Here is a 22,280-nt window from a genome sequence, read left to right as displayed (position 1 = left end):
AAATGCCTCTTGAATGTGGTGATTGTATCAGACTCCCCCATCTCCCCTGCAGCAAGTTCCAGATCCCAACCAGCCTCTGGGTAAAACAGAAACATCCCTCTCACCATAAACGTATGTCCTTTTGTTTTCAATCCCCCTACCATGGGGAAAAGATTGAGGTTTTTCTAGAGTCGTCCTCACTCACTGCATCGATGCAAGTGTACGAACGGGAACTGGTTCGGCAGCCTGGTTGGTTTATTACTGGTGGAACTTGGGCACCACAGATAACCCCCAGGGTAGGGTGGAGATGGAGGGGGTGGGGAGAGCAGGGGTGTGAACATGCCGAGACAGGGTCCTGCTCCCTCACGGACATCTCAAAACTTCACCCACCTTTGTCTCGTACCCAGTGAGGAACTTCAGTTCGATGGACTTGCTCAGCACCTTCTCCCTGTCACCGTTGGCTGCAGCACGCACGATCTGTCCAAACAATAACAGGGTTTAAACAGAGCAGAAGGAACAGGAAGATGCACATACACAGGACCGGGAGCCTCTTGCATCCCACAGCACATGACCAGTAGTGTCCTGTGTTTACCACACAGACCAGGAGGGAGAGGAAGGCACGAACTGCTCCCCACCTGACATAAACTCCCAACGTCCACCCACCCCAACAGCTGGGTGTCACAGGTCAGCCTCACCTCGATGTAGGTGTCAGTGAAATCTTCCTCAAATGATCGTGTGGCTCCAAAATCCAACAAGGCCACCTGGCAGGGTTTCGGAGGGAGAGAGAGAGAAAAAGGAGAAAGAGAACCATCAAACTGGAGGAGAGAACCAGTAGGAATCTCCAGCTGCAACCTTAGAGCAAAACTCTCCCCTTCCCATCACCAGGTTCTCGAGCACCCCCGCACCCCACACCACCACCCTCTGGCCCTCGTCCCACCTTGCCAGTGTCTGGATTATAGAAGAAGTTGGACCAGTTGGGGTCGGTCTGCATGAAGCAGAACTCAAAGAGTTCCCTCAGGCACAGCCTCAGGATATTCTCGCTGATCTGGAACAGAGTGGGAAGGAAAATATTAGGTCCTAACTCAACCAACTGATGTCTCCCCGTCACTCTGCACAGAGCACCGGCCCCAGACTGCTGCGCCTTAGGGACAGGGAAGGAGTCTCGTGTTCCTCACTTGCAGGCAAGGTCCCACCAACAGCCACCAGACGATTGCGCAGTGAGGGATCAGCCTTGGCCAGGATATCACAAACTCCTTCCTGATAATTCCTGGGAACCTTTCCCATCACAGAAACTACCCTCCCCACCATGGACTCTGATTATGTTGGCTGCTTTCCCTGAGGCAGTGAGAAGCATAGACAAAGACCCCGCCCCACCCCAGACATTCTCTCTTTACCCCCCCCCCACCCCCAAATCGGGCAGAAGATACAAAGGCATGTACCACCAGGCTCAAGGACAGCTTCTATCCCGCTGTTATACAATTACTGAACGGATCTCTTATATGATAAGATGGACTCTTGACCTCACAATCTACCTCGTCATGGTCTTGCACCTTATTGCACTGCACTCTCTCTGTAGCTGGAACACTTTATTCTGCATTCTGTTACTGCTTTTCCCTTGTACTGCCTCGATGCACTGATGTGATGAAATGATGTGTATGGGTGACACGCAGAACAACGTTTTTCACTGAACCTCGGTACATGTGACAATAATTTACCAATTTCCCAGGCACCTGACAGGAAGGTGACCCCCCTCTGCCCCACCTTGTCCCAGCCCACACCTGGGGCAGGTGAACGACGAGGTTAGAGGGCCCCACATCACCTGGTTCCGGACATCTTGGCTCAGCTGCTCTGCCTTGTCGAGCGGGAAGCCTGGCACCAGCTCGGTGGTAAGGATGTGCTTGCTGCTGAGATAGTCGATCACAGGCGGCACGTAGAAGAAAGGGTCATCTTTCACCAGCTCCCTGCGGGGGTGTTGGGGGGGGGGGGCAGGAAGTGAGCAGGTTAACAGCAGGACATTGCCCCCCGACATACCCATCAACACCACAGACGCAGGGTACCCGACTGGTACACAGAGTGACAGGAGGGACCATGCTGTCTGATTAGTGGCACTGCCATTCTCTGCAGGTTCTGGGAGCCATGGCCAACCCTTGGTCACAGGAGGTGGTTTCCCAGAACGTACTGAAGGAGAAGGTTCGGAGGGAGAGTTCCACAGCTCGGCAGTGTGATAACCAGAAGTTAAGGCAGTGTGCAGCAGTTCAACTGCAGAGTGAGATGGGGGGAGGGAGGGCACAGATCTCAGAGGGTGCAGGGTTGGAGATTACAGCGGTACAGAGTGCGCAGGGCTCTGACATGGAAGGGAATGTCAACAACCACTAAACAGGAATGGGCACAGGGCAGATCACAGGAGGGAATCAAAGGGCAGAGTATTCCAGACAACACTAAAATACTCCTTAACACACTGCTGGGGACCCCGTAAACACCAAAACCCACGCGGGCTTTAGATAAGCACCCTGCACCTTCGCTGGGATCCCCAAAATATCCTTTGGCAGCAGGATGAGGTGACTCAAGGTGAGAAAGCAGAGGTGCAGAGCTGGCACAGCTCCTGCTTCAGTCAGGTAACTTCAGCCCCATGGGGTAAACAGCGGGCCACAGCTGGAGGGCAGGGCCTGACCTAACACGGGGGCAGGCAGCAAACATCAGGAGGTACAGGCTGCAGCTGCAGAGCGGTGCGCTGGTGGTGGAGGCCACACAAGGCCCATCCATCCACCCCGCCCCTCCACCCACGTGAAGCCCCTTTGGGGAGGGGTGTTGGATTGGCTCCCAGCAGGGCTGCAAGGATGTTGTTGGGACTCAACAGCCCAAGTTATGGAGAGAGGTTGAGCAGGCTGGGACCTTATTCCTCAGAGCAAAAGAGAATGAGGGGTGACCTTATAGAGGTGCATAAAACCATGAGGGGCACAGAGAGGGTGAATGCACTCAGTCTTTTTCCCAGGGTTGGGGAATCAAGAACTAGAGGGCACAGGTTTAAGGGGAAAGATTTAATAGGAATCTGAGGGGCAACTTTTTCATCCAGAGGGTGGTCAGTATAGGAAATGAGCTACGTTAACAACATTTAAAAGGTACTTCAACAAGTACATGGACAGGAAAGGTTTAGAGGGATATGGGTCAAATGGGACAAGCTTTGATGGGCATCTTGGTCAGCATGGACTGGATGGGCCAAAGGGCCTGTTTCTGTGCTGTGTGAGTCCGTGACCACATCCCATCTCCCCCACACACCTGAACTGCTTGTAGCAGGCTGCCTCCCTCTCGTAGTCACACTCCAGCGCCAGCTCTCGGCTCATCACCTCGATCATGTGCTCGGGGAAGAGACCTGTGAACGGCAGCAGGAGACGGGTTTCCTGAGGTCCGGCCTCTACAAACACAGTGGGGGGGGGGGGGGGGTGGTGGAAGAGACCCGGGCCAAGGGGAGGGGCACGGACGGATTCCCTCAGCACAAGGCAGTGCAGGGTGAGCACTGGCCAGGAGAAGGAGGTGTTGAGCTGCTCCCTCAGCACAGGAGCACAGGGAAGTGTTCTGATGTCCCACTGTGGTGTGACGCTCCCTCAGTCTTCCTCTGGAGACAGCCTGCACTCTGCACTCACTCCCCGAGCCAGCGGGGTGGAGGGAGAGCGAGTAGTGGACCGCACCCCCCCCCCCCTGTCCTGGACCAGCCTCTCCCAGGATACTCCCCCACCACCCTGAGCTCATTCGGCACTGCTGCCTGTGTGATGACCTGTCACTTCCAACCCCGACGCCATGGCCAAGAAAGCTCACCAGCGCCTCTACTTCCTCAGGAGGCTAAGGAATTCAGCATGTCCCCTTTGACCCTCACCAATTTTTAATCAATGCACTGTAGGAAGCATCCTATCCAGATGCATCACAGCTTAGTATGGTAACTGCTCTGCCCGGGACCACAAGAAACAGTTGTGGACCCAGCCCAGCACATCACGGACCCCCGCCTCCCCTCCATGGACTCTGTCTACACTTCTCACTGCCTCGGTAAAGCAGCCAACAAGCATCCCCCCTCCCATCAGGCTGAAGATACAAAAGCCTGAAAGCACGTACCACCAGGCTCAGGGACAGCTTCTATCCCGCTGTTGTAAGACTATTGAACGGTTGCGTAGTACGATAAGATGGACTCTTGACCTCACAATCCACCTCGGCGTGGCCCTTGCACCTCATTGTCTACCTTCACTGTGAGCCCCCACTACGGATTAGCTCCCCACTCACCACCCCCCCCCCCACCCACCCAACCGAGCCTTTATCTCCTCCCCCACCCCCAGGGTCAGAGCTGGGTGGAGCCACCCTCCACTGGGACGTGTTCCCTGGCCTGGTGACGGGGTTGCTGAGCTGCAGGGGGTGGGAGGGGAGATGAGGGAAGGGTGGCAGCGACAGGGTGGGAGGGGATGGGGCGACATGGAGATGAGGGGGAGGGGGACAGGGCGGGATGGGGAGTGGGGGGGAGACGAGGGGAGGGTGGGAGGGAGGGGCTACGAGCGGACCCAGCACTCACCCTCGGGCAGGGCATTGCTCATATTGAGGACAGAGATCAGGTTGTCCACGTCACTGGAGATGCTCTGGGCCACCCCGGGATACTGCAGAGAGAGGGAAGGTCGGTTATCCGCAACCCGGTCCCTGGAAACCCCGACTCCACTCCCTCCCCCAAAAACCCCAACCCCCTCCCTTCCCCAAAACACTGACACCCCCCCCCTCAGAAACACTGACCCCAATCCCCCCACTGAAACCCCGATTCCCCTCCCTCCTCCCAAAACACTGACCCCAACCCTCGAAACACTGCCCCCAAACCCCCTCCCTCCCCCGAAACCCTGACCCCCCCCCCCACCCCCTCCCCCGAGGCAGCAACAACAGGTGATGCAGCCGGGAGGGGACAGATACACCAGTCCCCACAGCAGGACAGATATTACCCCCCCTCACCCTCCCCCCCCCCCCCCCCCAACATCAAGCACTCCCCACCACCCCCCGACCCAAGGTGGGACAGACTCCCCGTAAAGGGGGAGTCACAGCCCATCATTACAGTTGACATGGGGGACCCTTTCCCCCGGGGTCCCCACCACCCCCAGCGGACAGGGAGGTGACCAGGGGCTGGCCGACTACCTGGATCTTCATGGCGACCTGGCGGCCATCGCGGAGGGTGCCCAGGTGAACCTGCCCGATGGAGGCAGCGGCGAAGGGACGGTCCTCAAAGCTCAGCAGTCGCTCCCTCCAGTCCGGGCCCAGGTCACTCAGCAGCACCTTCTGTGGGGAGAGGGTCCCAGAGGGGGCGGTGAGGGCAGGGAGAGATGGTGGGGGTCCCGGAGGGCGGGGGGGAGACGGCGGGGGTCCCAGAGGGCAGGGGGTCCCGGGGGGCAGCAGTGAGGGCAGGGAGAGATGGTGGGGGTCCCGGAGGGCGGGGGGAGATGGCGGGGGTCCCAGGGGGCAGCAGTGAGGGCAGGGAGAGATGGTGGGGGTCCTGGTGGCAGCAGCAAGGGCAGGGGGAGATGGCCAGTGGGGGGGGGGGGGGGGGGGGGGAGAGTGGTGAGGAACCCAGAGAGACAGCAGGGTCGAGGATCGGGGGGTGGGGTCACAACCTGGATTAACTGTTAGGCAGGATCAAGGGGGAGGGTGCAGGGTCCCTGGGGGCAAAGGCAAGGAGGAGCGACACCACGAAGTGAGGGGCGCTGATGGGGTGTGTGTGGAGGGCGGGGGGGTTGGGGGAGGGCGAGGGGAAGGGCACATGGAGCAGGGAGGGGAAGGGACGTGGTGGTGAGTGGTGCCGGGACAGAGGAGGGGAGGGGTCTGACGGTGGTGATCAGGGAGCTGGGGGGTAGGCAGGGAATGGGGTAGGCAGAGCTGGACGGAGGGAGGGGGACAGGTACACGAGCTGGGGGTCCGACGTCCTCACCATCATCTGCTTGCTGGGCATGAAGTCTGCACTCTGCCGCACCCGCTCGAAGATCTTCTGCAGCTGGGGGTTGATGAAGCTGTCGTCTGCAGAAGGGAGGGGCAAACAGTTACCACACCAGACGTCCACCGGCGAGGGGGCAGGCCCCTCACCCTCCGGCCCGCGTTTACCCCTCCAGTAACCACCCTGATATCCAGTCGCCATCACCCTCCTGTGTGGGATCTTGCTGTGCGTTTACAGGCTCCTGCGATTCCATCAGTGGCCACCAACACTGGGCTGCGGAATCACAATCGGAATCGCTCCGCGCTCCCAGTCCCGGGAACAAGTCCTCAACCGCGGTCTTTTTCCAGAGCCGGGCGGCAGGACGCAGTTGGCCGTGTCCCGGCGAAGGTAGAAGGGGAGCTGACACCAGACTCTGCGTTAGTCCTGGTCGGAACACCCAGGGAAGGGCACAGCAGAGGCAGGGAAACCCCACAGAGATGGATTTCAGCGAGGTTCCAGAGCTCAGGTCACAGGGAGGAAGGGGTTCACTTCACTCCAGAGAGAGCACGAGCGAGGTGGGCCAGAGGGAGGGACACCCGAGGGCACAGAATGTGGAGTGTGAAGGTGGGGGGGGCGGGGAGTGCTGCAACAGGAGGGCGTGGGGTTTCAGAGGGAGGCTAGCGAGGCAAGTCTCTGGGTAGGGAGGAGGGCGAGGGTGAGTGGAGCAGAAGGACCACGGTGGGAGAGTCAGGGATGGGCTTCCAATGGGAAGACGGACAGGAATGGAGTAGGGGAGGAGGGGTGAGGGTGAGGGTGAGGGAGGGATGGGGTAAATAGATGGGCAGAGGGGAGGGGGTGGTGGGATCTATTCACCCTAAGCTGGAGGCTCAGAGTTCACAACTGAAGGACATTTGGCCTCAGTGGAGTGGGGGGAACCGGAGAGGTCCGCCCTGGTCTCTCAGGACAGCCGAGCAACCTGGAGAGGGCCGGGAACCCACCCCAGATCCGAGGACCTCAGCTTCCCCCTCCCTCTTCCAGATCAGCTACCTCCTCCCCCCCCCCAGAGTGCCCCTTGGGACATGCACTGCGCACCAGACCCCCCAAGCAGGGCAGAAATTACCCGGTAACACAAGCGTTTTATTGACACTGAAAGAAGGAAGTCAGCACACCAAAAGTGAGGCTGGTGTTCCATCAAGCGTTTCCGCTCCAGGCTCTGCAAGGGGTGTGGGAAGTGGGATCGCCAGCCGGCAGCAGGACAATTGATCCCTCGCTGCTGGCGAGGTCCCGGGAGAGCTGCATCAAGGGCACCTGCCTCTCCACACGTGTCTGCTAGGCTGCTGGACTGATGGCCGGCTCGCACTGAAGCACAGCAGTCTGAGAAACCAGTTTACAGCAGAAATGGGGAAGTAACCACAGGGTCAGTTAAAGTGACGCAGGTTCACCCAGTGGACAGAGGGAACCCAGATGGTTTGTTGGAAGGGAGCTGCTCTTCCCCTCCTGTTCCTCTGGATCAGAGGCTGCCTGCTCCCACTTCACGGGTCCTCCCCTTCCTCATGGATCCTCAGTGCCGCAGGGATCGGTGCTGAGACCATCATTGTTTGTCATGTACATGGATGAGAATGTAGCCGGAGCAGATGGAAGTTAATTCGGACAAGTGTAAGGTAATGCATTTTAGAGTCATAGAGCTGTACAGCACAGATACAGGCCCTTTGGCCCATCTCGTGCATGCCAACAAGTTGCCCGACTGAGCTAGTCCCATCACCCATGTTTGGCCCACATCCCTCCAAACTTTTCCTATCCATCTAACTGTCTGAATGTCTTTTAAATGTTGTAATTGTGCCTGCCTCGACTACTTCCTCTGCCTCCTCATTTCACATAGCCACCACCCTGCTCTGCCCAGGACCGCAAGAAACTGCGGAGAGTTGTGGACACAGCCCAGCGCGTCACAGAAACCCCTCCCCTCCATGGACTCTGTCTATACTTCTCGCTGCCTTGGTGAAGCAACCAGCATAATCAAAGACCTCACCTACCCCAGACATTCTCTCTTCTCCCCTCTCCCATCGGGCAGAAGATACAGGAGCCTGAGGGCACATACCACCAGACTCAAGGACAGCTTCTATCCCACAGTGATAAGACTATTGAACGGTTCCCTTTTACGATAAGATGGACTCTTGACCTCACAATCTACCTTGTTATGACCTTGCGCCTTATTGTCTACCTGCACTGCACTTCCCTGTAGCTGTGACACTTTATTCTGCATTCTGTTGTTGTTTTACCCTGTACTACCTCAACGCACGGTGTAATGAATTGACCTGTACGAACAGTATGCAAGACAAGTTTTTCACTGTACCTTGGTACAAGTGACAAGAATAAACCAATTCCCTCTGTAAAAAAGTTGCCCCTCAGGTCCATTTTAAATCTTTCCCCTCTCACTTTAAAGCTATGCCCTCTCATTTTGGACTCGCCTACCCTGGGGAAAAGACTGTCTATTCCCCTCATTTATGTCCCATAAACCTTAGCCTCCTATGTTTCAGGGAGAAAGGTCCCAGCTGATCCTGCCTTTCCTTTTATTTGGGGCAGCATGTACTAACAAGACACATACAATCAACAGCAAGAACCTCAGGAGTGCTGGTGTACAGAGGGATCTTGGCATGCAAGTTCCCCGAAAATGGCAAGGCAGGTGGACAGGGTAGTGAAGAAGGCACTCGCCATGGGCCAAGATATTGAGTACAACACAGAACACTACAGGCCCTTCGGCCCACAATGTTGTGCCAACATTTTATCCTGCTCTAAGATCTATCTAACCTTTCCCTCCCACATAGCCCCCCATTTCTCTATCATTCATGTGTCTAGGAGTCTCTTAAATGTCTCAAATGTATCTGCCCCCACAACCTCTGCCAGCAGTGTGTTCCACACACCCACCACTCTCTGTGTAAAAAACTTACCCCTGACATCCCCCTTATACCTTCCTCCAATCACCTTAAAATTATGTCCCCTCGTGTTAGCCATCGTCACCCTGGGAAAAAGTCTGACTGTCCACTCGTTCTATGCCTCTCATCATCTTGTACACCTCTGTCAAGTCACCTCTCATCCTCCTCCTCTCCAAAGAGTTAGGTGGTCACGATGTAGCTGTACAAAACGTTGCTCAGGCTGCACTTGGAGCCCTGTGTACAGCTCTGGTCGCCACACTATAGAAAGGATGTGGTAGCAATGGAGAGCGCGAGAGAGCGAGATTCAAGAACTGCAGATGCTGGAATCTGCAGCAACAAAATCTGCTGGAGTAACCCAGGAGGTCAAGCAGCATCTGTGGGGGGAGAGGAATTGTCGGCCCTGGTGCAGGATTTCGAGCCGAAACTTCAACAGTTCCTTTCCCCACCCACAGATGCCACTGGGATTCCTCCGGCAAACTGTTGCCCGAGAGACTCATCAGGATGTTGCCTGGAATGAAAGGCTTTCCTCACAAGGGGAGATTGGTTCGGGTGGGTTATTCTCACTGGAATGCAGGGATGACCTGGTGGAGGCAGAGGTAGGGTAGACAGTTTCCCCCGGGCGGGGGAGTCTGAAACTGGAGGGCACAGGTTTAGGTAAGAGGGGAAAAACTTAGAGTTCTGAGGGGCAAGCGGGCGGTGGGTACATGGAACGAGCTGCCAGAGGAAGTGGTAGCTGCAGGTATGATTACAGCATTTGAAAGGCATTTGGAGAGCCTGGGGAAGTCCCCAGGTTACCACAGGGTTCTGTTCCCCTGAACCGTTAGTAACCAGAGCTGCTCGCAAATCAGAAATGAACAAACGTGGTGCGGGGAGAGGATCACAGAACCAGCGGTAATGGGAGAGCAAGCAGGACCGAGAGGAGTGGCCGCCGGCCGGCCTCACTGACTCGGTGGGCGGGACTGCTCAGTGCCTCCAGCTCTCCTCGGCCCCCAACTGTTGTGGCACGGGGAGGGGGCGAGGGAAGGCAGGCTGGAATGCCCCACCAGCTCTCCTCGGCTCCAACCGGCTCGGGGAGGGGGGGGTGGGGCTGAGTGGGGAGAGCAGGCACGTGGGAATGCCCCATTCCCACCCAGCAAGAAGATGCCTGCAGCCCCACAGCAACCAGCAAATCCATCCCCATCCCTCCCACCGGTCTGCCAAACGCTTGCTCGTGTGTCAGGGGTGCTGATAATTCAGGCGTCCGTAACCCAGGGAGGACCTGGATTTGGATAGGAACGATGTGGAGGGAAACGGGGCTAGTGTAGATAGACATCACGGTCAGCGTGGACAAGCTGGGCTGCAGGGACCCACACCTGTGCTGTACATTTCTGTGGCTACGACCCCCAGCCTCTCTCCCACCACTGCTCCTGAGCCAGAATCGGGTGCACTAGCCGAGGGCCAGCACCCGATTTCACCAAGTATAGGTGGGATTGGGAAGGTGCAGTGAAAATCCCCCCTGACATGGCTCTCTCATTTACAGGGGGTAACAGTCAGCAGAGAGGCACCAGCACCTTCCCCCTGCACCCTCTCCAACCACCACAGTGGTCAACCACACTGAATCAGGAACCAGGTGCAGAGCGCCCGGGGATCCACGATCGCAGCCAGTTCCCTGCTCACCCCTCTTCCAAAGGTAACCACCTCCAGCATCGGCAATGGACAGACGAGTGGCCCAGTGCCATTTCTCTTCAGATGGCTTCACTCCCCCTTGCCCCCGCACAGCCCTGGGAATTCCCCCTCCTCACTGCCTGCAGACCTGCATCCTGACCTTTCTCCCGGTGCATTCCGAAGCCAACAGAACACAAGCATATAATTCCACTGCAATAGACTCAATACTGGAACACGAGAGGTTAATTAAGAAAAAGCCCTCACAACACCCTCCTTTTGTTGATTGCATTAGATCTGTGCCCTAAGGTTACCAAAACTCTGTCCCTCGTCCCGACTCAGAACTTCCACCCCTCTCCACTCCGAGAGAGGGACCCAGATCCCTGGTCTCACCACAAAGCCGGGATTCCTATTGCCACTCCAGTAACACACAGCCTCCAAGAAAGCAGTGCCAGGAGTGAACACGGAACACTACAGCACAGTACAGGCCCTTCGGCCCACAATGTTGTGCCGACATTTCATCCTGCTCTAAGATCTATCTAACCCTTCCCTCCCACATAGCCCCCTATTTTTCTATCATTCATGTGTCTAAGAGTCTCTTAAATGTCCCTAATGTATCTGCCTCCACAACCTCTGCCGGCAGTGCCTTCCACGCACCCACCACTCTCTGTGTAAAAAACTTACCCCTGACATCCCCCTTATACCTTCCTCCAATCACCTTAAAATTATGTCCCCTCGTGTGAGCCATTGTTGCCCTGGGAGAAAGTCTCTGACTGTCCACTCGATCTGTGCCTCTTATCACCTTGTACACCTCTATCAAGTCACCTCTCATCCTCCTCCTCTCCAAGGAGAAAAGCCCTAGCTCACTCAACCTATCCTCATAAGACATGCTCTCCAATCCAAGAAGCATCCTGGTAAATCTCCTCTGCACCCTCTCTAAAGCTTCCACATCCTTCCTATAATGAGGCAACCAGAACTGAACACAATACTCCAACACAATGTTGGGATCTTCGCTGGGAGCACACACCTGGGCTGAATGTTCCCATGATCATACAGACTCCCTCAGCACTGAACAGAGCTTCAGTCCTGTGACTGAGGCCATGGAGTAACGCAAGCTGACACAACGAGCCCTACACTTGAGTACTGGCTCCTTACCGCACTCTGCTCCTCACATCCAGTACATGCTGCCCAGGGTGGTGGGGTTGTGTGGAGAGAGCCAAGCCAGTGCCTCTTACCTCGAACACCAAACTCCCGGCCCAGTTTGAGAGCAGCACCCTGCACCTTACAGTGTTCACAATTCCCTGCTTTGGCAAGAGGATCCCTCAGGCAGTTGTCAGCAACCCTGGCCTGACATCTTGAAGGATTTGTGCCCCTCAGCTCCCCCACTATCCCTGGTCTCTGCGACATTGAATGATTTAGTTCCCATTTCCTTCCCTCCCTCCTTCCCACCAAAACATTAACACTTGGCATTAAACTTCATCCTGTGTGCCTCCCCGTTTACAGGCATCGCCATGCTGAGGCTCATTGCTAACGCACCTCGTACAAATATTACAGTACCCTGTGCTTGCCGACCTGGTTCCCTGCTCAGCAACACCAAGTGTTAAAATCTGCAATCCTCTCTTCCAATTGTTTCCTTTGACTTAATGGGGGGAGTGGGGGGTAGGATTACCTTAGACCTTAGAAGTGTTCACTCTATGGCTCTCTGCTTATAGTGGGATTCTGCTGTGTAATTTTTCTACAGGGCATTTGGTTCGGTGATCCTAGCTCACTTTAGCGGCGCACAGTCCAAGCGTACGGAGGATAGAGGACGTGCTTCCGAATCAAAGGAGCAGAGAAGCAGCACAGCACAACACAACACAACACAGTTCCACTGCAGTGATCTCACTGGAACATAGGGGGTTAACTGGTCCTTTGATAAGTGCAGATAAACAGGGAGATTTGGAAGGGGAATATCAGACTGTGACATTTAGAGCTGGTCGTAAATTAATGTTGTGATCAAAGTTTCCCCTCCCACACCACACCCATTCCCCAAGTTCACCCTCCCGGACCATTTCACAGTCAAGTACAGGCTCACCCAAGTCTAACAAGCTAATGCGATCGTTTTACTTTGGTTGTTTACTGCATAGAAGATAATTGGATTGCATGTTTTAAGTGCTGCCCCCTTATCAGGTCTCTGATAAGGCTGGATTGAGTCACCTCCAAGAGATGTGTGGATACAATGACTGTTTCAGCAGCAAATGAAATGGTTTACAGGGCATGGCAACAGTGGCAGTGAAATGGGAGGGGAACGGCACCACAGGACAGATGGGGTAGGAGTAGAGAGAGTGCAGAGATTCACCAGGACACTGCCTGGAATGGAGGGCTGTAGTTACAAGGAGAGATTGGACAGGCTGGGTTTGTTCTCATTGAAACAGAAGCCTGAGGGGTGACCTTATAAAGGTTTACCGAATTATGAGGGGCATAGATAGGGTCAGAATCTTTAGGCAGGGGAGCCTAAAACCAGAGGGCACAGGTTTAAAGTGTGAGGGAAGAAATTTAAAGGAGACCTGAGGGGCAGGTTTTTCCCACACAGAGGGTGGTGGGTCGACAGAACGAGCTGCCCGAGGTGGTGTGGGTAGACAGAACGAGCTGCCCGAGGTGGTGGTGGAGGCAGACACTATTACACTGTTTAAAAGACATTTGGACAGGTACTCGGATAGAAAAGGCACAGAAGGCTCATGCAGGCGCATAGGATGGTGCAGATGGGCATCACAGTCAGCATGGACCAGATGTACGATGCTATGATTTAACTGGTGGGACAGGCCCATGGAGCTGGCCTGTGCTCACCCAGACGCTCTGCAAACTCCTTGGGGAAATCACCAACCCCAACGTTTAACTGCATTCTCTCGCAGGGTCTCGATATTGCAGTGGTAATCCCGGACACAGCCCATGGACCCAAGCTCCTCCAGCAAGACCTGCGTTGCTGGAGACAGGACAACCCCTGGTGGTACAAATACAGGCAACCTCCAGCTGCACCATACAGGCACAAGGCTGAGGCAGCTTCACAGTCAGCGATGTACCATCATAGTGTGGTCACTGTAGGGAACACCACAACCAGTTTGCACACAGCAAGCCCCCACAAACATCAACACAATGTAAACATTCACTCTGTTCAGATGTTCCTTAGCCCAGAGAGTGGGAAAGGTTTCCATGGTCTTCCTTACAACACCTCACCAGATAGCAGGGACCCAAGTTTAATATCCCACCTACAGGCCCCCTCAGCGTTGGACTGAAAGCTCGGGGTCCGTGACTGAGGCTGGGAGTGATGCGAGCCGACACAATGAGCTGACACAGAGCGCTGGTCTCTTGCATCGAGTGTGATGCAGTCCCTCCAATCCAGTACGCGCGAGACAGAAGTGGTGTGGGGTTGGCTGAAGGGAGGGAGCTGAGCCAGCACCTCTTACCTTGAATGCTCAGCATCTGGCCCATTTTGAGAGCAGCACCCCGCACCTTGCAGAGAGTATTCACGATCCTTTCGGCGTTCGCCTCCGAGAGGAAGGGGCTTCCGTCCATCATGGCTTTCCCACCTTTGGGCACAAGAGGCACAGCTCGTCAAATCAAGCAGGTCCAAGAGATGGAGGCACAGGAGACAGCAGATGCTGGAATCTGGAGCAACACACAGTCCCCTGGAGGAACTCAGTGGGTCGAGCACAAGGAGTTCCTCCAGCAGATTGCTTATTGCAAGTTCAAGACAAGGCAGCCAAACACTCAGGAACACCCAGCTTCACAGTCAGAGCAGAACAAGGGACATGGTGCAGGACTCGGTGCCTGCAGACCTGGTGAAGGGGGACTGGGGCTACCCACTGCCCTCTCAGTGTGACGGGCCAGGGGTCATGGAAATCTCCCCCCTGCCCTTTCTCCCCTCCCCCCTGCCCTTTCCTTTCAGCTACCCCCACCTCTCACTCTTCTGTCCTCCCTTCCTCGTGTCAGAAACACTCAGAAGCACTTGCCCTGTATCCCAACAGTTTTGCTGCCCTTCCCCAAACCCCCTCCATTCCCATGAAGCATTCCCACTCCCAATCTCCCTCCCGGCCTGGGATCCACACTAATCCTTCGTTCTGCTGAGAGGGAAAGGCCTCGGTTGTTAACCTGTTGTTGACTCGGCTCGACAATAAACTCATTGGTTTGTTATTTTGGGCAACGGTGAGTCAGGGATAGGAGGAGGCCATTCATTCCTTTACACCTGCTGTGCCATTCAATGGCTGACCTTTTACCTCGCTGCCTCTTTCCTACATTAACCCTACTTCCTCAGGGTCAGGATTTCACCAAGACGACAAACACACCTTAATTACACATTTCTTATCTTCACATGATTAAATTACAACTGGAATAAAGTAGAATTAGAATTAACACAAAGAATAGATGTCTGGACACTGAATCCTGTGAGAGTTCAGGGAAGATTTACAAGGATGATTCCCGGAATGAAAGGGCTCACATACGAGGAGCGTTTGTCGGCTCTTGGACTGTACTCACTGGAGTACAGAAGAATGAGAGGGGACCTCAGAAACATTTTGAATGTTGAAAGGACTGGACAGAGTAGATGTGGCTAAGCTGTTTCCCTTGGTGGGTGAGTCCAGGACCAGAGAGCACAGTCTTAGAATTAGGGAGTACCCATTTACAACAGAGATAAGGAGAAATTTCTTTAGCCAGAGAGTCATGTACTTATGGAATTCGTTGCCACGCACAGCTGTGGTGGCCCGATCATTGGGGGTGTTTAAGGCAGAGATTGATAGGTATCTAATTAGTCAGGGTATGAAGGGATACGAGGAAAAGGCCGGGCATTGGGGCTCGATGGGAGAATAGTTTAGCTCATGGTGAAGTGGCAGAGCAGACTCGATGGGCCGAATGGCCTACTTCTGCTCCTTTGTCTTGTGATGTTGTGACCTGTCCTGAAGTAAGCTACATATGGAAAGCGTGAGATGGAACACAGAACGGTACAGCACAGGAACAGGCCCTTCGGCCCACGATTCCCCTCCTGACCGTGATGCCAAATTAAACGAATCCCATCTGCCTGCACGTGATCCACATCCCTCCATCCCCTCACATTCATGTGTCTGTCTAACAGCCTCTTGAATACCACTCTTGCATCATCTTCCACCACCACTGTGTCCCGCACATCCTCTAAACTTTCCCCCTCTCACCTCAAAGCTACGCTCTCTAGTACTGGACGTTTCTACCCTGGGAAATAGATACTGACTCTTAGGCCCTGGGACAATTTTGGTGGAGAGGATATGGAGAGGTTTAATGGAAGTTAAAGGATTTTAACCAAGTGAACAGGGACTAACTGGGTGAGGAGGAGCCATCAACTTCAAAGCAGCGCAACTGGTAGAGACTCATTTTACAGAGAGGTCAGAGTTGCCCTGCACAAGTATCCGAAGCAGTGTGTGGGAAGGAGAGGAGAGGGAAGGCTGGCCAGTCTTTGGAGAAGTCCTTAGCATTAGACAGGTGGGCTGGTCAGAGTCTAACAGGCGAGGGTCCACGGGCAGACGGCTCGGGATATGGTTGTGGGGTGAACAGGCATGGGCGCAAAATGAGAAAGCAGCCACTGGGAAGGGAACCACCAGCGGACTGGATGGAATCCGGTAAACAAGAGGGAAGGTGTTGCTCGATGGCAGATGGAGAATGCCAAGGATTGTTAACCGTCAGGAACGTGGAATTCCCTTGTTATGGACATACGCCAGCTGCTGCTGCCACAGCTGCCCTGATACATCGCCCCAGCAGACAAACAACAATGGGGCTAGGGGTCAGGAGCTCGGTAAGGACATGCAGTTCCTGAACAAGACTGAAAAGGTATAAAAGAGAGCGTTTTTGCATTGGTGTGAGATTCACAATTGCAGGCTGCACAAAAGCACTAGACACTCTGCATTTATTCCTTGGAGTGTAGGAGACTGAGAGGTGATCATATAGAAGGGTATAAAATCATGAGGGGCATAGATAGGGTGAATGCACTCAGTCTTTTTCCCAGGGTTGGGGAATCAAGAACTAGAGAGCATAGGTTTAAGGTGAGATTTAATAGGAACTTTTCTTGTGGAATGAGCTGCCAGAGGAAGTGGTTGAGGCAGGTACAATAACAACGTTTAAAAGGCAGTTGGACAGGTACATGGATTGGAAAGGTTTGCAAGGTTATAGGCCAAACTCTGGCAAATGGGACTGGCTTGGATGGAGCCCCTTGGTCAGCACGGACCAATTGGGCCGAAAGGCCTTTTCCTGTGCTGTGTAACTCTGACTCCAGAAGTTATGGACCAGCCAAAGTTCACCACTTCACTGATGCCACACCCTAGAACATGGGGCTAGGGGGCTAGGGCTAGGGGAAAGAGGCTGTTTGGGGGGGTGGGGGGGGGGGGCTGCGGGGTGGTGGAGAGCTGGCAGCAGACGGGATGGAGGTCGCAATAAAAGGACCACAAAGTTAGATTTTGGATCAGTCTGGCAGATATTCAGATGGCCAGCCGGCTCCACCATTCTGGGCATCTATAAACACACAAACAGAGGACAACATGTTCCGGCTGCTTCAGAATGCAACAGGTGCCAGAGATTGAACCTTCCTCCCTCACTGAGTCCCGGCTTAACACTGAGCTGGGCCGTGGGGCTGGTGCAGGTGGGGAGGGTCACAGCTGCCAGGAAAAGGCGACTCACATCCCATGGATGGGCGTGCACACAAGCAGGGCGAGGTAAGAGGTACAGTGAGAAACCTGCTGGCAGGCTCAGTGGGTTCAGTCAAAACCGAAGAAAACCGCTCCAGACCCAACTCTCCCCAGCACTCGTGGGAACAACTCAAAAAATATAAAAGCTACAACAATCCCACAAACCAGCTGGAAATTTCAATTCCGTCCATTGAATATATTTTGAACCACAAGTAAATTCTCATCCCAGTAATGGTGACAATTGTGGTTTAAAAAAAGCTAATTCATTCATATCCTTGGGAAGATCCTTATCCACTACTGCAGACCCCTCCCTGTGTGGTTGGCTCAGCATGGCCTCGCAAACCTCTCAGTACGGGGTTGGGGGGAGGAGAGAAAGAGAAGAATGGGCGATAAAATGAAGGAATAAAGAAAGAGACTAGACTGAAATGCAAACTAACCCCTGACCAAAGCTCGGAGACGTGAAGAGGTGACAGGACATTGGGACGTCAAAGGGAGAGTTGTCCTGCCCTGCTCACAAACAACCTGTGTATCAGTGACTGTAGATCACTGCCGGGTGCCTGTAAGGCACTGTCAGTCTGACTCCAGTGATGAAAATATTTACTGACTCCATTTGTTACAACATTTGAAGAATCTGACCCTGCAGGCCGTCTGAAAAAAGTTGTTGCCGGGAATTCTAAATGGCACATACGGGAACGTCGTTTCCCCGTAAATAACAAAATGACGGCAGCTCTGACTCTGGGACACCATGGAGTTCAGACAGCTGTGTGCAAAAGGCAATCAGCTGGCAGCTCGCCCGAGGAGATTACAACAAAGTCACCTTGGAGGTACACCAAGCACGCTTCCCCTTCCAAGGGCGAAACACTACTAGCCACACTCCAACACCCACCTTTGTCCTCACTGTGCCTCCCAAGGGCAAGACACCTCCAGCAACACGACAACCCCCACCCTCCCAACACTGGGACACTACAAACAACAATACCTCCCACTCCAAACTCCACCCTCACTCCCCCTCTTAGAGGTGAGACACCACTAACAACACTCCACCCCAACCCCGGCCCTCACTCCCCACCCCCTCAAGGGGGAGACATTACTGGGAACAATACCTCACTCTCCAGCCCCCCCACCCTCCTCCTCCCTCCCATCCACCCCAACCTGCAACCAGGTTCTTCCAAAGCTTGCCATGTCTTGTCACCATTCAGAAACTCATGTAGATTAAAAGCAAAATTAAGCACGCCCTGTCCGCACAAATACAATGGCTGCAGTCTGTGTGGACATTTGTCAGAAAGATACTGCGATAATAAAAAGAGATTTTAATCCATATTTAGACTGAAGGAAAAACAGCCTAGGTGAGGTGTTCGTACAAGGTTTTCAGGATGGTTTCTTGGTACAGCACATTCTGGAGGCAACTAGACAGCAAGCTGTACTGATTGGATATTGTACAATGAGGCAAGATTAATTAATGATCCATCATGAAGGTGCCCCAAGGCAATAGCGATCATAACATAGTTGAATTTTGCATTCAGTTTGGAGGAGGGAAGAATGGGTGCAAGATATTAAAGTAAGGGCAATTAGGATGATGGGTAAACAGAGCTAGCTACGGAGAACTAGTAAAATGAAGGTCTAAAAGATTGATAAGGAAGGAAAAATATGATCTAAAACTAGCCAGAAATAAAAGCAGATAGCAAAATAAGTTTCTATAGATATTGGAAAAATTAACAAAGTGAGCATTGCTCCTATAGAAAGCTCTTATAGCACAGGAACAGGCCCTTCAGCCCGTCGAGTCCATACCAGCCATCAACCACTTATTTACATTAATCCCATTTTCTTTGCAATTCTCCCCATATTCTCATCAACCCCCACCAGCCCCAGATTCTACGATTCATCTGCACACTAGGGGCAAGGTACAGTGGCGAGTTATCCTGACAACCCCACATCTTTGGGATGTGAAAGGAAACCGGAACACCCGGAGGAAACCTAGTCACAGGGAGAACATGCAAACTCCACACAGACAGCACCTGAGCGAGAGCGAGAGCGAGAGCGAGAGAGCGAGAGCGAGAGCGAGAATTAAAGAGAGAAAAAGAATTAGAGAGAGAGAACAAAATGTGCCAAAAAGCTGGGGACAATAACAAGTGAGAGTGGAGCTCAAACAGCAATCAAACTACAAGGAACGGCCAGAAGGAGAATGCCTGCCAAAGCTGCAAGGTTGCTGAAGGTCACAGGCAGCCCAGAGCCCAGGAACGGAGTGCAATCGATCTCTCAGGACCGGGTTTTCAAAACATTTACAGGACGGGGGACAGGGACACTGGGGGAAGGAGTCAGTGGGGGAGGGGGAAAGAGGGAGAAAACATTTAGGGTGGGGGGCGGGGTGGGAGGAAGACCCCAAAATGACAGGAAGTCATCTTATAAGTGACACATTTACACAGGGCACAGAGCACAGGCCAGATGAATGCACGATGCACGTCCTCCCCAGGGCAGACAATCACTCACCCTTGTGCCTTTTCTCCAGCCTCCTGTGACATCTCAGTGCACTTTATAGCCAGCATTCCCACTCTGTGTTATAACGCTGGGAAATCTGAGGCCAGTGTGAACACTGCAAGATCCCACAAACGGCAATCTGGAAAGTGGAGCAGGGTGTGGGAGGGAGGGGTGGAGATAGCTGAGAGCTGGAGGTGCTGCAGCTGATGGTATCTGATAGGACAGGAAGGTGGAGCATGGAGGCAAATAAGGGAGGTGGGGAGGGCAGGTGGGAACAGTGGGGGGTGGAACTAGTGGGAGGAGTGTGTGTGGGTGATGGGCAGATAGAGCGGGCAGAGAAGGGGAAAGTCGGGTGGGTAGGACTGGGTGTAGGAGGAACTGGGTAGACCAGGTGGAGAGAGAAAAGGGGCAAAGGGGGAGCAGTTTACCCAAAATTGGAGAACTGGAAGACATGTAGCTGGGTTAGTAGTGGGAGTCAATGGGCTTGTGATCAATACTGGTCACTAACGCATCTCCTTTCAGGTCTTCTGGAAATGCTCACTGAGGGATAATATTGGCCGAGATCCTAGGAATGACCCCCCCTCCTCTTCAAAATGGTGGCACGGGATCGCCCTTCTACCCAAGGCACTGGGTTTGACTGTTCACCTGAAGGAAGTATGGCACTGCTTTTCTGTTACACTGGTCATCAAGGACAAAGGTGCTGCCCATGGAACCATAACAGGGAAGGGTGGGGGAAGGGGCGGTGCTAACACAGATGACACAGTGACCTCCACAGTACAGTGATCACACAGATGCCTGAAAGAGTGCAGAGAAAATTTGCAAGGATGTTGCTGGGACTTGAGGACCTGAGTTATAGGGAAAGGTTGAATAGGTTAGGACTATTCTCTGGAGTGCAGGAGAATGAGGGGAGATCTTATAGAGGTATACAAAATTATGAGGGGTATAGATAGGGTGAACACATGCAGGCTTTTTCCCCTCAGGTTGGGTGAGACTAAAACAAGAAGTCATAGGTTTAGGGTGAAAGGCGAAATATTTAAGGGGAATCTGAGGGGAAACTTCTTCACTCAGAGGGTGGTGCGAGTGTGGAACGAGCTGCCAGCGGAAGTGGTGGATGGGGGTTCAATTGTAACATGTAAGAAGTTTGGATAGGTACATGGACAGGAGGGGTTTGGAGGGATATGGTCTGGGTGCAGGTAGATGGGACTAGGCAGAAGATCAGGCCGGCATGGACTAGATGGGCCGAAGGGTCTGGTTCTGTGCTGTAGTGCTCTATGGCTCCTCTACAACTCAGCACCTGGTCCCTACACACAAACAACCATTTGTCACTATCTAATTTCTGGGTCACCTTCACAAGTCAGATACTGCTGTTTTGAAGTGAGTGGCTCTGAGCCCAAGTTAAGCTTTCCTGGGTTGCAGTTGGTGACATTGGCCTACAAGTTCCTACAAGCTGCAGTGATAAACCGCTCTTTCCACCTGTCACAATGTAAAGAATGTAGGCACATCCTTTCCCAAGGCAGGTTAGTTTAAATGCTGTACACAAAGTACGTATAGTCTCACAGCTCACAGACACGCTTGGCTCTGGGTAAACACTGCCTCAGAAATAATGCAAGAAGCTGCAGGAAATCCAGAGGGCCCTACAGGGATCAGGAGGGAAACAGTTCCATTGTGTGCAGAGCCGGACTACACGATCTTCGAACATTATCCAGTCCTGTGTCCTTTCCAGACACTGCCTCTACAGCAGTACACACTAAATGGGTGTGGGAGAAGGCAGAATTGGTTCAGCCAGATAGAAGCCACAGGACTCAACATGCCCACACTAGTCGACTCCAGTTGGCCAAATGTGACAGACCCACCTGTGTGCAGCAGGGCAGGGCATGACTTGCGAAGGAGGGGAACTATAATCGGTTGATCTGCACCTATTCGGGCAGCATATCACAACGACTTTGGTGTGGCGGAAATACGTCGGTGGAGAAAGTCTGGGGAGTCACCAGTCAGGAGTCAAAGCGATTTAAAGGAGGGGATAGTGGAGGGGGTGGTGGTGGGGGCAGTTGAAGGGCAACCAAAAGACCTTTCTAATGGTAGGTCAGCCTTCACTGAAGGATGATGTGACTAGTTGCCCCATTACAGAAAGGGCTTTGGAGAGGGTGCAGAAGAGGTTTACCGGGATGCTGCCTGGGTTAGAGGGTATGAGCTACAAGCAGAGTTTGGACAAACTTGGGTTGTTTTCTCTGGAGCGGCGAAGGCTGAGGGGATACCTGATAGAGGTTTATAAAATTATGAGAGGCAGAGAGAGGGTAGACAGCCAAAACCTTTTTCTTAGGGTAGCAACGTCGAATACTAGAGGGCATAGCTTTAAGGTGAGAGGGGGCAAGACAAAAGAGGATGTGCTGATTTTTCCCCTTTTTTTTTCTAGATGACACACACAAGCACAGAGTAGTAGGTGTCCAGAACACGCTGCCAGGGGTAGTTGTGGAAGCAGATGCGATAATGGCGCTTGAGGGGCTTTTAGATAGAACACTAATATACAGGGAATGGAAGGACATGGATCACATACAGGCAGAAGAGATTTAGTTTAATTTGGGATCACATTCGGCACAGACATAGTGGGCCGAAGGGCCTGTTCCTGTGCTGTACTGTTCTGTGTTCTAGAAG

General features: G+C 53.5%; 1 protein-coding gene across 2 annotated transcripts in view; it reads right to left on the bottom strand.

Moving 5' to 3' along the window:
• coq8aa (coenzyme Q8A, genome duplicate a) overlaps positions 1-22,280 on the bottom strand; it is a 48,318-nt gene that overhangs the window by 899 nt on the left and 25,139 nt on the right. For both annotated transcript variants that reach the window (XM_052024598.1, XM_052024599.1), the window contains exons 6-14: positions 13,917-14,039; positions 5,921-6,006; positions 5,134-5,274; positions 4,532-4,613; positions 3,256-3,349; positions 1,799-1,940; positions 917-1,024; positions 675-740; positions 370-456 (exon numbers count right to left, since the gene is read on the bottom strand). In XM_052024598.1, coding sequence (XP_051880558.1) covers positions 370-456; positions 675-740; positions 917-1,024; positions 1,799-1,940; positions 3,256-3,349; positions 4,532-4,613; positions 5,134-5,274; positions 5,921-6,006; positions 13,917-14,039 — 929 coding nt within the window. The remainder of the gene's footprint in view (positions 1-369; positions 457-674; positions 741-916; positions 1,025-1,798; positions 1,941-3,255; positions 3,350-4,531; positions 4,614-5,133; positions 5,275-5,920; positions 6,007-13,916; positions 14,040-22,280) is intronic.

Source organism: Pristis pectinata, chromosome 10 (genome assembly GCF_009764475.1).
Source record: "Pristis pectinata isolate sPriPec2 chromosome 10, sPriPec2.1.pri, whole genome shotgun sequence".
NCBI lineage: Eukaryota > Metazoa > Chordata > Chondrichthyes > Rhinopristiformes > Pristidae > Pristis > Pristis pectinata.
This window is presented reverse-complemented; position numbering and strand designations above follow the sequence as displayed.